Below are 15,740 nucleotides of genomic sequence, written 5' to 3'. Positions count from 1 at the left end.
CCGAGGGAGTCTATCAACTAAGTAAAATACACCAGACCTTAGAAATAAATTAGAAATAGCAGAAACTACAAAAATTATCACTACTAAAAACAAACGAAAAAAACGATGGACGGAAACCGATGGATAAAATCGAGGGACACTATTTTTTATTTTTTTTAGTTTTTATTATTTTTTACGAAAATCAACGAATTGACCTTTTCTTTAGTAATGCGTACACCCAAATGTGAGTTCTCGTCAAATCTAACAAACAGAGTTCGATGAATATTTTACCGGAGACTAAAAGTGTTAACATTTGGCGAACTTAAATGACCAAAACTATTAAGTGCATACTTAAGGGACTATTTTTAACCAACCCTCATAGTTGAGGGACCATTTTTGTTAACTTGTGACAAACTTAAAGAACCAAAACCGTTAAGTTAAGTGCATAGTTAATGGATCATTTATGTCCTTTTCTCCCTTATCAAGTTTACAAATTTAACCCACTATTTTGTCCAAACAATACTCAGCATTTAAACTACAAACAGAAAGCAAAGAGCAAACATTGTCTAGTTGTTGCAAGCCTGGAAATGGACGATTACACGCGAGAAATGATGGACCTGAAAACCCTAGTTACACGTACCCTAGAGAAAAAAGGCGTTCTCGCTAAGATCCGAGTATTTAACCCCTTTTCCTCATCTGTTTTAATTATTATTATGTATTATCGTCCACTCATAGGATCCGATCTGTTACTTATGTGTCTACCAGAATGAAGCTCTAATTTGATAGTTATATTGCTTATTATATGTCATACTTGTGCTTTAATTTATACTTCCTCCGTCCGTTTTTACTTGTTCAGTATACTAAGTAGGCGTTTGGGCATGGAAACCAAATATTTTTCACTTTATTTGGAATTTTGGAGTTGGAGTTGTGTTTGGTTATAGTTTTTGCAAAGAATATTTGGTTGTTTGAATTTATTGAAAGTTAAAAAAGTGAAAACAATGTTTTAGTTGTTTTTCAAATGAAAATTTCATGGCCAAACGGGTCCTAAAAATAAATGTCCACTTTTATTTATCCAGTTAAAAGTTTGGAAAACTAAGAGATAGTTGATTTACCATTGCATACCTATTTTACACGTATTATTAATTATTGTGTTGGAAACTTCAAGGAATAAATATTAAAAGTGTGCTCTCTCTAAGGGCTTAAGCTTTTAGATGAGATGGTCACACACGTCAACAAAATTGTTAGTGGCTGTACAACTTTTAAAGTATATTTGATTGATTTCAATTATATAGATGATTTATAGTAATAATTAAGGGTGATATAGTAACCTTGTCATTCTCCTTAAGGGGTGTGCCAGTCAAAAATGGACGGAGGGAGTACTTTTTTTAGCTGCCTTTAATGTTTTTAACGGAAGAGGAACTTTTTTTTTTTAATTGATTTGAGTTGGCTGATTCTGCGGTGTGACGTTTTACAAATTTTACATATTTTACGGTGTGACGTTTTGTAGGCCGAACTTAGATCAAGCGTCTTTGAGGCAATTGAAGATGAGGATAGGGTAATTGAGAAGGATGAAAGCTTGCCTCCTGCACTATTGGGTAGCTGCAATGATCAGGCAAAACAACTCCATCATTCACCTTCAGGTCATTTTAATGTTAATGTTTTTGTCCTTTTTGTTAGTTTTCTGCTTATAAATCCTTTGTGTTAGAGATGGAAGGAGACATTCTGTTACAATTATGACCAAAAATAAAAAAAGATGGAAGGAGACATACTTATCTTGTCTAGAACATTTTTATCGACTTTGGTACTTCCTCCGTCCCAATGTAAGTGTTTTACTTTCCTTTTTGGTTTGTCCCCAAAAAGAGTGACTCTTTCTATATTTAGTAAGCTAACAATTCAAACACCCTACGTGACAAGTTTAAAACCACAAGATTCAAAGGACATTTTAGTACATTGCAAACATCTTTAATTTAGGACCACTACGATTCAAAAGTCTCTTTTTATTTCTTAAAGTTGTGGCCAGTCAAACTAATACACTTAAATTGGGATGGAGGGAGTAAATATATCAGAAAGCGGAGTTGCTTTTATATACTGCAGCAGACCGTCTACTAGGAGAGAGTAAATCCTAGTAGTTCATTCTAATTTTTTTAAGGATCTGATTCGGTGAACCTCCCGCCTGATAAACCTAAATCTAACTTAAAGATGGCTATACCCTTTTTTTCTTTTCTTTTCAATGTATATGATATTACTTTCCTATTTCAGATTCATTTAGTTTGTATTTGTGATGAAATAAGATATCCAGAACAAATTACATCTCCGATATCAAATTTAATGTTTCCAAGATACTTGATATTAAATAAGTCTTCGAGAAAATCCTAGAGTGTCATCAATCAGCAAAGTTAAGTATGTACTTGAACTCTGCATAAATTTTGCTGTCTTTATTTTACCTTAAAACATTTTTGCTTCCATGTCAAAAGGGTAAAAAATCTTTAATTTATCTCCGGTGCACTTGTATAAGAGCATGATAATAACACGTTTAGTACTTGATTATATATCTTTTCGCCTAAAACTACTAAGCCCTAAATAAATAATCAATAAACAAAAAAGAAAACTACTAAGCCCTAAATTGTCTAACATTTCAACTTTGAGCATTTTATGTGAGAGAACTAGTGAAATGTGTTCATTCCATCTTTTCATTTGTGATATTAACCATTGGAGGACCTCATGAATGCCTCGTCCATGGAGTAAAAGAAATCACTAATAAAAATGAGAATTACTTGTCAAAAAAGACAATCAATTGCTGAAAGAGAATTTTCAAACGCCAATAACCAAAACATGTGGCAGAGATATCTTATTCGGAATGAGGGAGTATGTAAATAAGGTTTCATTTCCCGAGGAAGGTTAACTTTGAAGTCTTTGATTTAAGGGAATTGCTTTCCAATTATTCGTTTGGCCTAGAGACCTATTGGAGTCTAGTTAGGGAATAGGAAATGCTGGAAAACAGGAAGCTACTATATACCTCACATGATTTGGAGTTATGAGAATGTTTTTTACAGGTAATGATCATGAATATTCATCTTAAGCAACATCTTATCCGTCATTTTCAGACTAAAGAGCCAGGTAAAATAAAGTAGTTCTCAGGCACTGAGGTGGTACAATCTAGCAGTGGAATTCTCATTTTGTGGAGGAACTATGAAGATTGACGAACAACAAACCCAAATTTTCAGACGCTCTTTACCTTGTTTGTGAGTTAAAAAATGATATTGTAGACCAAGGAATTCGAGTGTAGATACTTGTGGTGTCTGAATATCATCTATAAAATATTCTTTATGAGATAAAGCCATACAATGCACGGAATGAAAAAAAATGTTGTAGCACTTGTTTCATACCATATGTGCTAATGTCGACTAATTGGGTTAACATAAGTCTTTTCTCAACTTCTTGTTGGAGATCCAGAGCCCTTACAATAGCTTAAGATTCATACTTCCAGTGACTCTGATTAGATACTTGAGCTTTAGTTTGATGTTAGCTATCTTAGTGTATCTCCAAAAGACTGTGAACACGGACTTGGTCTAGTCGGGTATATCTAGAAACCCAATTGAGTTAATATTAACGGGATCATGAGAAGAGCAAGATCATTGATGGGATCTCATTAAATTGTGTTTCCCGGTGAACTATATTGCTCGGACTCTCCAAAAATGTTGCCGCACCCGTGTCAAATTCTCAAAAAATGCACTACTTTTGGAGAATCTCACACGCACCCCTCGACATTTCTGAAGAATCTGAGCAACATAGCCGGTGAACAAATTATGACTTATGAGTTATAGTTGTGAATCAAGATATAATGATATATGAGATTTGAGAATATATCTAGGATATGACATACCTTATGATCTACTTGTAGATCCGTATTCGACGAGAAGCTATATATTCCTAACAGACGTATAGTGCTTAGCTCTCACAGTATGTGGTAGCACAGTTTACTTCCCTGTATGAATGAATGATTGTGGTGATGAGATGAAAATATGTTTGTCATATTAGATGAGCACTCTCATTAAGTCTATAAGGGTAAATTAGTGATTTTAGTAATTACTGTTAATCCTAATATTTTCCTATATAACAAACCTACAAAGTACGCTTGAAAATAGTTTAAGGCTTGAAACACGTATGGAACAATTGCGCGAAAGAGAAGGAGCAAATATTGCTTTTAGGAAGCGTTTCCTACATGTTTCAAGTCTTAATATTGTGTGTTCTTAGTTCATAAAATACTTTCAAGCGCAGGTGTACTTTCATAGGAAAATATTAGGGCTAACCTTAATTACTAAAATTACTTTTTTTTATCCTTGTAGGTTGAGCACCCCTTATGGGTGGACTCTTATGCAGAGTGGACATGATATCCTTCAGACCAATGATCCACTTTAGGGTATTGTGTTCTAATTGGAAGATATCTAGTATCTTGGAAAAGCAAAAAAGGCTAGATGTAGTAATTAGATCAAGTGTAGAGGTAGAATACTAAACAATGACTTTGACCACATATGAGCTTATATCGCTAAACCAACTTTTCCAAGAGTTGAGGTGCTGAGAAGTGTGAAAAGAAATTGGCCAGGTGGAAGACCCAATATCTGTCTATGGGTGGCGGATTTGTTAGGATTTAAATCCCAAATCCGACCTTTGTAAGCAGGTTCCCAGGAAAGATTGGAGGGTCACAGCTGGACCACTTAAATACCAACCTCCTTAGACAGAACCTACTTACGCCGTGATGTAAGCGAAGAATAAATAGCACACACAGATTTATAGTGGTTCACCCTCAATGTGAGAGCTACGTCCACGTTGCTGCTGCAGATCTTATTAAAGAAGAAATATTACAAGTGTTTACAACACTCAACCTCACAACCCCAATCCCAATTACACTCAAGAATTTTACCACAGAAAATTCTCTCAAAGACCTTCTCTTACTTAGGCCTTTCACTAAGAGTATTTCTCTTAGATTTTTTCTCTCTTGGGATGTGTATAGCAAATGATCTTAATGATATCTTACAAATGAACCATAAGCTACCTATTTATAGGAATGAATTTCCTATGATGAGGTAAGCGCTTACATCACGACTATTATGAGGTAAGCGCTTACATCACGACTATGTGAACAAAAGAATTGGCTTGTTTGGCCAATTCCACACCTAACAAATCTCCCACTTGAAGACTAATTTTAATTTGTCTTCACACTTTGATCGATGCAGCAGCTCTTTCCTACTTTCATACTTCGTGCAGGCCAACTGAAGTTGAGCATAGCTTCAGTTTGTCTATCGTCACTGCCTTTGTCATCATGTCTGCTGGATTCTGACTCCCTGTGATCTTCTCAAGCACTAGCGCTCCATCTTCCAAAGCTGATCTAATGAAATGGTACCGGAGTTGTATGTGCTTCGTTCGAGCATGGTAAACCGGGTTCTTTGCCAAATGAATGGCGCTTTGGCTATCACAATATAGCACACTTCCCTCGTGGTCGTGATCCAATTCCCGCAGAAAAGATTGTAGCCACATCATTTCCTTTGTGGCCTCCGTCACAGCAACGTACTCAGCCTCACAACTAGAGAGAGCTACTATCTTTTGCAACTTGGAAACCCAAGAGATTGCAGTACCTCCGAAGGTGTAAACATACCCGGATGTGCTCTTTCTGCTATCAATATCACCACCGTTGTCAGCATCAACATACCCTTGCAATCCTGTTTTTGATTTTTGGAAATACAGAGCTGAACTCGAGCTGCCTTTCAGATATCTGAATATCCACTTCACAGCCTCCCAGTGTTGCTTTCCCGGATTGCTCATAAATCGGCTGACAACTCCCACTGCATGTGCAATGTCTGGCCTTGTACATATCATTGCATACATAAGACTACCGATTGCAGATGCATAAGGTATCTTGTCCATCTGCTTCTTCTCATCCTCGGTTGTCGGCGACTGATCCTTTGACAACCGAAAGTGTCCAGCCAAGGGAGTGCTGACTGGCTTGGCATCATGCATGTTAAACCTTTTGATAACTTTCCTCACATATTCTTCTTGTGAGAGTTTGATGCCCTCCTTGCTTCGGTCGATTCTCATCCCAAGGATTTGCTTTGCAGCTCCCAAATCCTTCATTGCAAACTCTTCTGATAACCCTTTTTTCAACTGATCAATCTCCTGTAGGTTTGCTCCTACGATTAGCATGTCGTCGACATAGAGTAGCAGTATCATGTACGAGTCTTCAAATTTTTTGAAGTAACAGCAGTGATCTGCCTCGCACCTTGAAAAATCAGCTTTCTTCATAAAGCTGTCAAACTTTAAATACCACTGTCTTGGAGCTTGTTTTAGTCCGTACAGACTCTTTTGAAGTTTGCACACCAGATTCTCCTTTCCTTTGATTTTGAATCCCTCCGGCTGTCGCATGTAGATTTTCTCGTCTAGATCACCGTGAAGAAATGCAGTTTTCACGTCCATCTGTTGCAGATGTAGATTTTCCTTTGCTACCAGCCCAAGAACAGTTCTGATAGTCACCATCTTGACTACGGGAGAGAAGATCTCCGTATAGTCAATGCCTTCTTTCTGTTGAAATCCCTTTGCAACCAGCCTTGCTTTATAACGCTTGCTTCCATTGGGTTCTTCCTTTATCCGATAAACCCATTTGTTTTGCAATGCCTTTTTATCCTTTGGCAACTCGGATAATTCCCATGTATGATTTGCCGATAGTGAATCCATTTCATCCTTCATTGCCAGCTCCCACTTAGTCGATTCATCGACTTGCATTGCTTCTTCATAACATTCCGGCTCCCCTCTATCAGTGAGTAGAATGTAGTTGAGGGATGAAGAGTACCTGTGAAGCGGCTTCCTGATCCTGGGTGATCTACGCAGCTCTGTGATTGGCGTCTGTTCATTTGTTTCAGAATCAGCACTTTCATCAGCACCTTCTCAGATTGTTTGTTCCTCTGCCTCGGTTGTACCTGGCTGCGGCTCAGGTGCCGGAAAGTCCCTCAAATCGACTATTTCCGATTCCTTGTCCTGACATTCTGAATTCTTTTGCAGCTTGTCTTTGTACAGTACCTCTTCGTTAAAGACAACATTCCTGCTTCGGATGATCTTCCGATTTTGTTCATCCCAAAATCGGTACCCAAGCTCGGTGTCACCATAGCCAATAAAGTAACACTTCTTTGATTTTGGATCAAGCTTGCTTCTAGCCGTATCATCATTATGAACATATGATAAGCAACCGAACACTTTCAGAAATGAAAGATTTACCTTCTTGCCACTCCAGACTTCTTCTGGAATTCTGAAATCCAAGGGAACTGACGATCCTCGGTTAATTAAGAAGGCCGCGGTATTGACTGCATCTGCCCAGAATGTCTTGGGCAGTCCAGAGTGTATTCTCATACTCCGAGCACGCTCGTTCAACGTTCGGTTCATTCTTTCGGCTACTCCATTCTGTTGCGGCGTTCCAGGAATAGTCTTCATCATCTTGATCCCATTATCGGCACAGTACCGTTTGAAATCACCATCAGTGTATTCTCCGCCGTTGTCGGACCTCAAACACTTCAACTTGAGGTTTGTTTCATTCTCGACCATGGCTTTCCATCTTTTGAATACACTAAACACATCGGATTTATTTTTCATAAAATAAACCCATACCTTCCTGGTTGAATCATCAATGAAGGTCACGTAGTAGTGTGATCCTCCAAGGGAGGGTACAGTGGTAGGTCCCCACACGTCTGTGTGCACCAATTCCAGCTTTTCGACCTTCAACTCTCTGCCTGCACTTGAGAAGCTTACTCGCTTTTGTTTTCCGAGAATGCAGCTCTCACAGTCTTCAGCTCCGGAATTAAGCCATTTGTCACCAACAGCTTCATCCCCTTCTGGCTGATATGCCCAAGCCGACAATGCCACAAATCTGTCTTCTTTGTGTTGTCAACCACAACAACAATATCACGACAGCTATCCGTCATGTAGAGAGTGCCAATCTTCTTTCCTCGGCCAACTACCATAGCTCCTTTCGCCACCTTCCAAGACCCATTACCAAAGTTGAGATCATATCCCTCATCATCAAGCTGACCTACTGAAATCAGGTTTCGCATCAGCTTTGGAACATGTCTAACTTTTGTAATCTTCCACGAGGGTCCATTTGACATCTTCAAATTAATGTCTCCCGTGCCAACAACGTCTAGCGGCTCTCCATCGGCTAAATAAACTTTGCCGAGATTCCCAGCCACGTAGTTTGTCATTATATCATAATGTGGGGTGGTATGAAAGGACGCTCCTGAGTCAAGCACCCAAGAGTCTAGCGGGCTGTCAACCGATAGCAACAACGCATCGCCAATGTCTTCCGTAGTAGCGTTGATTCCAGCCCCTTTGTTGTCCTCCTTCTTTGGCGCCCTGCAGTTCTTCTTGAAGTGACCTGGTTTTCCACAGTTCCAACACTCATGTGTTCGTCTTGGTCTGGATTGACCCCTGCCATTCCTTGACTTCGATCTGCCCCTATTTCGGTTGTAGTTTCTGTCATAATTTCTGCTTCTGTTTTCAACATTAAAAGCAGAACTCGTCGATGCCTCTCCCGAATCTGTCCTGCGCACCTCCTCAGCAAGGATACGATCCCTAACATCGTTGAACTTTAGTTTGTCACTGCCGACAGAATTACTAACCGCTGCTCTCATTGGCTCCCAACTATTTGGTAGGGATGCCAACAAAATTAGAGCTTGTACTTCATCATCGAAATCAATTTTTACCGATGACAATTGATTTACAATGGTATTGAATTCATTTATGTGTGCAGCAACATGAGCATTTTCCATCATCTTTAGATGAAATAGTTTCTTCATGAGAAATACCTTATTATTTGCCGAAGGTTTCTCATACATGTCAGACAATACCTTCATCATAGCTGCGGTGGTCTTCTCCTTTGCCACGTTGTGAGCAACGTTCTTCGACAACGTCAGTCGAATGACTCCCAGAACTTGTCTGTCGAGGAGATCCCAATCTGCTTGCTTCATCTCCTCTGGTTTCGGACTCAGAGGTTCATGAAGCTTTCTGCCATATAAATAATCTTCAATTTGCATTCTCCAGAACGCAAAATCTGTACCATCGAATTTACCGATGCCGTGCGTCGTACCATCTTCGCCTCCCATCGTTTCTAAATCACAACACAACCTGTTGCTCTGATACTAGTTGTTAGGATTTAAATCTCAAATCCGACCTTTGTAAGCAGGTTCCCAGGAAAGATTGGAGGGTCACAGCTGGACCACTTAAATACCAACCTCCTTAGACAGAACCTACTTACGCCGTGATGTAAGCGAAGAATAAATAGCACACACAGATTTATAGTGGTTCACCCTCAATGTGAGAGCTACGTCCACGTTGCTGCTGCAGATCTTATTAAAGAAGAAATATTACAAGTGTTTACAACACTCAACCTCACAACCCCAATCCCAATTACACTCAAGAATTTTACCACAGAAAATTCTCTCAAAGACCTTCTCTTACTTAGGCCTTTCACTAAGAGTATTTCTCTTAGATTTTTTCTCTCTTGGGATGTGTATAGCAAATGATCTTAATGATATCTTACAAATGAACCATAAGCTACCTATTTATAGGAATGAATTTCCTATGATGAGGTAAGCGCTTACATCACGACTATGTGAACAAAAGAATTGACTTGTTTGGCCAATTCCACACCTAACAGGATTGACTCTTATCAACTCAGTACTTGATGCACTTCCAACATACATGATGTCCTTGTTCCCCATCCCAACAGGGGTCATCAATAGGTTGGATAGCATCAGGAGGAATTTTTTATGGCATGGGAACAAAGAAAAGAAAGGTTACCACTTGGTTAAGTGGAAAGCAATCACTTTTGGCAAGAATCTTGGAGGGTTAGGGATCAAGAACTCGAAGATTCAGAGTGAAGCTCTTAGAATGAAATGGTTGTGGAAGTTCACCAACGAGAATCAACTCCTTTGGGGGAATATTATTAAAGCCAAAGTATGAACAAGAAGACAAATGGATGACTAAGGATGTCACTACACCATTTGGGGTTAGCCTATGGAGATCCATTAGAACACTGTGGAGTGAGTTGAGGGATAATTCCAAGATCAAAGTGTTTGATGGGAGTAAAACTAGCTTTTGGAAGGACAATTGACATGAAGTTGGCAGATTAGATATCTTCAATATAGTTCTAAACCAGCAAAGGACTATAGCAGAGATGTGGACACCTCAAGGATGGAACATCATTTTTAGAAGACATATCAATGACTGGGAAGTGCAAAGAGTGGTTGAATTCTTTAGTACAGTAGAGCAGTTTAGTGGATTACAGGTGAAGATGTATTATGGTGGCAAGGCAGCAGTAAGGGTTTATTCAAAGTTAATGCAGCTTACAAGTTGATGAATCATTCCAATCAGTAGATAGCCAACTGGCCTTGGAAACACATCTGCAAAACAAAAATTCCTCACAAAATTCGAAACCCACTGGGTGCAAACAATTTCTGAGGGCTATCGGACTGGGGTAAAACCCTAAATTACCCGTGGTGCACTTGCGGGAAATTCCTTGCCGAGGGCCTGTGCACCCCCGGGATTAGTCGGGGCTCAAAGAGACCCGGACACCCGGTGCTTAATCAAAAAAAAAAAAAAGTTCCTCACAAAGTTGCCTGTTTTGTGTGGCTACTGGCTAAAGGAGCAGCTCTTACAAAAGATAATTTGATGAAAAGAGGTTTCATTTTATGTTCCAGATGCTTTTTGTGTGGGGAAACATCAGAGACAGTTAACCATCTTTTCCTTCACGGTAAGATAACAACTTATCTATGGAGAATTATTCTTAATCTCAAAGGCATTTCCTGGACCATGCCTGGGAAGGTTACAGATGCTCTTAAAAGCTGGGAGGAAACAGGCTTACAGGCAAAGAACAGGACTAGATGGAGAATTATCCCTGCTTGCATTTGGTAGACAATTTGGAAGGAGAGAAACTCCAGATGTTTTGAGAATGTGGAGAATGGGGTGCAGAAGATCAAGTTAAGCTTTATTTTGCTGTTGTGTTTTTGGTGCAAGCAGATCTACTCTAATGATACTGTCAATATAATTGATGTTTTAGATACAATATAGAGAGAGGGCAGTAAAAGTTAGACTTTCTTGTAAATACGGTTTCAGTACTACCTAAGTACTGTTTGCTACATATGAAATATAGAAAAAGTTGCCAGTTTCAAAAAAAAAAAAAAAAAAAAAGAGTTGAGGTGCTGTAGTGTGTAAACAATCAACCTGCAACAGACATTACTTAAGTTCCAGTTTTCATGAAAGTAGACAAAGAGCAAAATGGTGTAAGTAGAAGGGAGGGCGCAACGGTTAGCGACAGTCCGAGGAGTAATCCCTCTCTTATTTTTCCTTTTCTTTAAAATAAGGAAGAACTAAGGAGACAATAAACCCGTTAACATATGAAACATCTAGAAGTATATTGTTAATTTAATCGACAAAAGATTAAATCGGGTTCATTGTGACAGGTTTCATCAACTCGAATTATCATTTAACCGTTCTTATAAAATTACTTCGTGCTCTAGAATTGAGAATATTTGCGGCAAGTTAGAAGTATAGAATGTGGATATTCCAACTTGAGGGAAGTGTTAAGAATGTTAATGCAAGGAAATTGTAAACATGACAAGAATCTATTCCTTGTAAATATGAAAAAAGGTTTAGAATTCTTATAATTGTGTAATCAAGAGGAGGAATTATTTTTCTTTCCTTTTTTGATTGCTTTTAAACACTATTTAAATTCTAACATGCTTGAGGGGAATAATGTTCCCAAATCTCTTTTTCCTTCACATTCTTAAGCCAGACACATCACTATTCTTGGTTTACTCAATGTTTGACCCTCATATTATATTGTTGATGCTCCAAATGTCTAGCTGGGCTTGCTAGGGTGTAAAGTATTTCACATTGGTTGGGGGAATGGATTCTCATTATATGGTCTTGGCAACATCATAAAGCATGTCTTATCTGAAGATACTAAAAGCAAACATCATTTACCAAAAAATATTAAATTTTGATGGCTATACCCCTTAAATTAAAAACTTCTCTAGTTACTTTAGAATTTTCACAAAGGTACCTAGACTTGTCGTATTTGAATCTAGTTGGGATGATAATGTACCTCTTATTGCAGTTATGATCAATGCATCAACATAGGTGTGTTTTAGTTCTGAAGTGTTAATACATCCTCCTATTGTAGATCACTTTGCTTATTCATTTTAACCGTTTGGTCTGTTCCCTCTCTTTCCTGTGTGTGTAGGAAGGCTGCTAACTGCACTTGTATGTGAATATTTGGATTGGGCTCAATTAAACCATACATTCAAAGTGTATTTGCCAGAGTGTAACTTGGTAATCATGTACTGTGCTCTCCGTGTGAATTCATAATGTTCTTCACAAAATCTTGTGCAGTATCTGGTTCTAATTACAAAGAACCCATTGTGTGATTGTGCAGCCAAAGGAGTCATGGAAATCTGAGCTAAAAGAATTTAGCAGCAAGAACGGATATGATCTTAACAGGAATGGTGACAGTGCTCCCTTGCTTTTGGATGTTCTTGAAGGATTCTTGAAATACGAGGTTTGATAAAAACCTTTCATTTTAGATATATTACGTGGTCAGACAAATGCTTTTCTTTCTTCTTCTTCCTTTTTTTTTTTTTTTTTTTTTTAAATGTTTTGTTTTAGATAAGTATTGTCTGACAAATGTTTATACTAATAACTACGAAAATAAGATAAATCAGAGTGAGGAGAATGAATATTAGGAATCGTAATATAGAACATATATATTGGAGAGTTAAGGTTACTTCCCTAAAAAAGTGAGAGATGAAGAAAATAACATGTATAAAATAGGCGGAATCATTTTATGTTGTAGAGTCTCTACCTTTTGTATACTACTTGTATACGGGAGATTTTCCCATTACTAATAGAATTGTTTACCTTATAAAAAATGTAAAACGAGTAGAAACAACTATAGTTGTTAAGAGTAGGAGTTTCGGAATCCCAATGCAATCGTGACACTATTGCACTGCATTGTTGAAGTTTTTTTACAAGCTATAGTTTTGTTCTGTATAGATTGATAAACTGTTCCGCAAGTGCAGAGCTATTGCAAAATGCAGTCCTGAAATCAGAAAACATCTTCCCAGCCAGATAACATGCTTATGCAGAAAGTTATAGGAAAGCTCTGATCATGAAACAGATCACAGAAGAGGATGAAGATAAATATTGTGCTTTTAGTTCCTGCATGCTGCGAGAGTCGATTTAATACTAACTAGCTGGTCACACATTGAGAAGTGTCGAGATATAATTGGGATATGAGATAATTTTGGAACTCAGTAGAGATGCTCCACGACATAGGACAATGGGTCATGCCTGAGCATAATACTTTTTAGCACAAGTAGTTAAATTGAGTATCGCCGCATGCGTAAGCAATACCAGGAGCTAGCTTGTACCGGGCGCATTCGAGTGATTGAAATACTAAACAATCTACGTTTTTTTTAATTGACATATACAAGTTACTGGTTATTGATTGACATGTGTAAAGAAGTGTATCAATATGTAAACGTGATCTAAAAACTTTAGTTGGTAGTAACTGATTGTTGTTCTGCTTTTGGGATCTCCAATGTTCTGGCTGATATGCTATTATTCCAGTTGGTTGGAGACTTGGAGGTGGTAATATGCGTAAATGATTATTATAGTATTTGCAAATAACAGCTTCCTGTACTATGTGGGTCACTATGCAAGTCTGTCCAGTAGGAATTAAATTATAGTAAGTATTGTTACAATTAATTAATGTTTTTGCAGAATTTCTCTCAAACAAGGGGTGCTGGTAGGAGATTGGCAACACCAGATGCTGAATCTCTGTCCAATACTGAAGCTAGGAATATTAAGAAGCCTTCTTCATCTTCAGTTGCCGGGGGCTTACCGCCATTGGGAAGGTTAACATTTAGAATATTATCACTTCTTTTACCCTCTCATTTGGATTTAAAATTGACTTAGAACCATTTTATCCAACAGACCAGGTCATGCTGCCCAGTCATCTGGTAAGTAATCTAGCTGGTTCTCCCCCCTTTTTAATCCTTCTGGTAGTTAATTCCCGGATAAGTGTGTGAATTTCGGATGTTGTTGAGTTTCTAGACAGAAGGGCAGGTTCATCTATATCTGGATATAGGAAAGATGAATACAACTGGAGGCATGAAAATGAGGAGCTTCCGCAGGATGTAATGCAAGCCTCATCTGCTTTAGAAAACCTTCAATTGGACAGAAAAGCTTGGAACCTTACCACTTCATGGCGGTCAGTGTTTAAACTCTAAGTGGACTTTAATTACACATTTGGTTTTAAATTATCTGTTGGCGTGTAGGAAGTCCTCAGTTTTTGTGAATTTTAGGTCCAAAAAATTCGTGTTATAAGATCTGGTTTGGAGGGTGCTTTTTACCATGGTCTAGCACTTGTCTCTCTCCCTCTATACACACACACACACACATCACACATGACACGTGGCATGTATGCATGCATGTAATATGTACAGTAAACATATCGTACTATTATACCTGACGTTAAGAACATGTTGTTCGTTGATATAAATAATGTTGCCAATTTAAAACCCTCCCAAAGAAAAAGAAAGGCATTACCATGCTTGAAAAGTGATCCCATTTTATTAGATCGAGTTGAAGTTTGTTACATGAGCCTTGGGAAGTTCAAGTATCATCGTGATAAGTGGTGGCCAAGAGCTGATGATAAGCTGCTGAAGCTCTTGAATAACATGCATAGAGTAGTTTTTCCTTTTTTGGATGTCTCGGTCGTTTGTCATCTTTCCTAAATTACCGCCCAGCAAATTGAGTGGTATCTCAACTTGTGCTGAATTTTGCAGGCACAGAGGTGATGGCATGTCTGAGGATGATGGCAGGATAGAGTAGATGAGATATATGATCTCCAAATCACTAAGATGGGAATTGATGATACCCTTCAACTTAGAAATGCAATGTTCTGATGTACGCTATGTATGATTTATGTACTATATCGCTTGTAGTAATTTGTGTGCGCTTCTCATTTTCTTTTCTTTTTTCGTTCTCCCCTTATTACAATGTTCCTTCTGTGGCTAAGCAGTGGTGTTATTAACGCAATTTTGTCATATGATGGTCGCGCTTGAGTTGGATGCCTGGCGTGATTACTGGAAACTGGTTCTCAGTGGTATTACTGTTTACAGTAACAAATATGGACCTTTGTTTGTGCTAGCACTTCATTGACACGTTAACAGTGGGTAAACTGAAATTCGTAAGATAAAGTTCAGTTACTGAGCTCTGAGTAGACTAATAAACAGTGCAAAAGTTTACTTTAGAAAGTGCATGTTTGCTTACTACCTTGTAGGAAAACCAGAAGGTAACCATTTTTTGTTCTAATCACCGGGAGTTGTTCTTTCTTTTCTTCTCTTTTTTAATACTATAAATTTGTGTTCACAAGGACTTGACACCTTGATGAGCAGTTCATGCCACCTTAGTTAAAAGATAAAAGAAAAAAAAAGGGGTAAAATTAACAACTATATGGCCTCTGTAATTTTAAAAATAGTCATTTAGTCTGGACTCTGGAGTTATAAATTTGAAACTCCAGAATAATGACTATTTTCCAAAGACGAGGCCAAAAAGTAGCTAGTGGCTGCTATTTTTACAATAAAAGTTCTCCTTGAAAACCAACAAGAAGGTGCCCAGTGTAATCTCATAAGTGGAATTTGGGAATAGTAGAGTATGTG

At 38.2% G+C, this 15,740-nt stretch overlaps 2 protein-coding genes across 2 annotated transcripts in view; both read left to right on the top strand.

The window, feature by feature from the left end:
* Positions 1-5,268, top strand: part of LOC132613700 (nuclear transcription factor Y subunit B-10-like) — a 36,189-nt gene extending 30,921 nt beyond the window's left edge. Inside the window, exon 4 of the mRNA XM_060327881.1 lies at positions 2,024-5,268. Coding sequence (XP_060183864.1) covers positions 2,024-2,098 — 75 coding nt within the window. The 3' untranslated portion in view covers positions 2,099-5,268. The remainder of the gene's footprint in view (positions 1-2,023) is intronic.
* Positions 494-15,127, top strand: LOC132613697 (protein TONNEAU 1a-like). The gene is made up of 8 exons (XM_060327872.1): positions 494-653; positions 1,487-1,619; positions 12,260-12,348; positions 12,452-12,574; positions 13,798-13,931; positions 14,011-14,036; positions 14,131-14,287; positions 14,865-15,127. The coding sequence occupies exons 1-8, from the start codon at positions 567-569 to the stop codon at positions 14,908-14,910; spliced, it is 795 nt and encodes a 264-aa protein (XP_060183855.1). The 5' UTR covers positions 494-566; the 3' UTR covers positions 14,911-15,127.
* The last annotated feature ends 613 nt before the right edge of the window (positions 15,128-15,740 follow it).

The sequence above is a fragment of the Lycium barbarum genome, chromosome 10, assembly GCF_019175385.1.
Source record: "Lycium barbarum isolate Lr01 chromosome 10, ASM1917538v2, whole genome shotgun sequence".
NCBI lineage: Eukaryota > Viridiplantae > Streptophyta > Magnoliopsida > Solanales > Solanaceae > Lycium > Lycium barbarum.
This window is presented reverse-complemented; position numbering and strand designations above follow the sequence as displayed.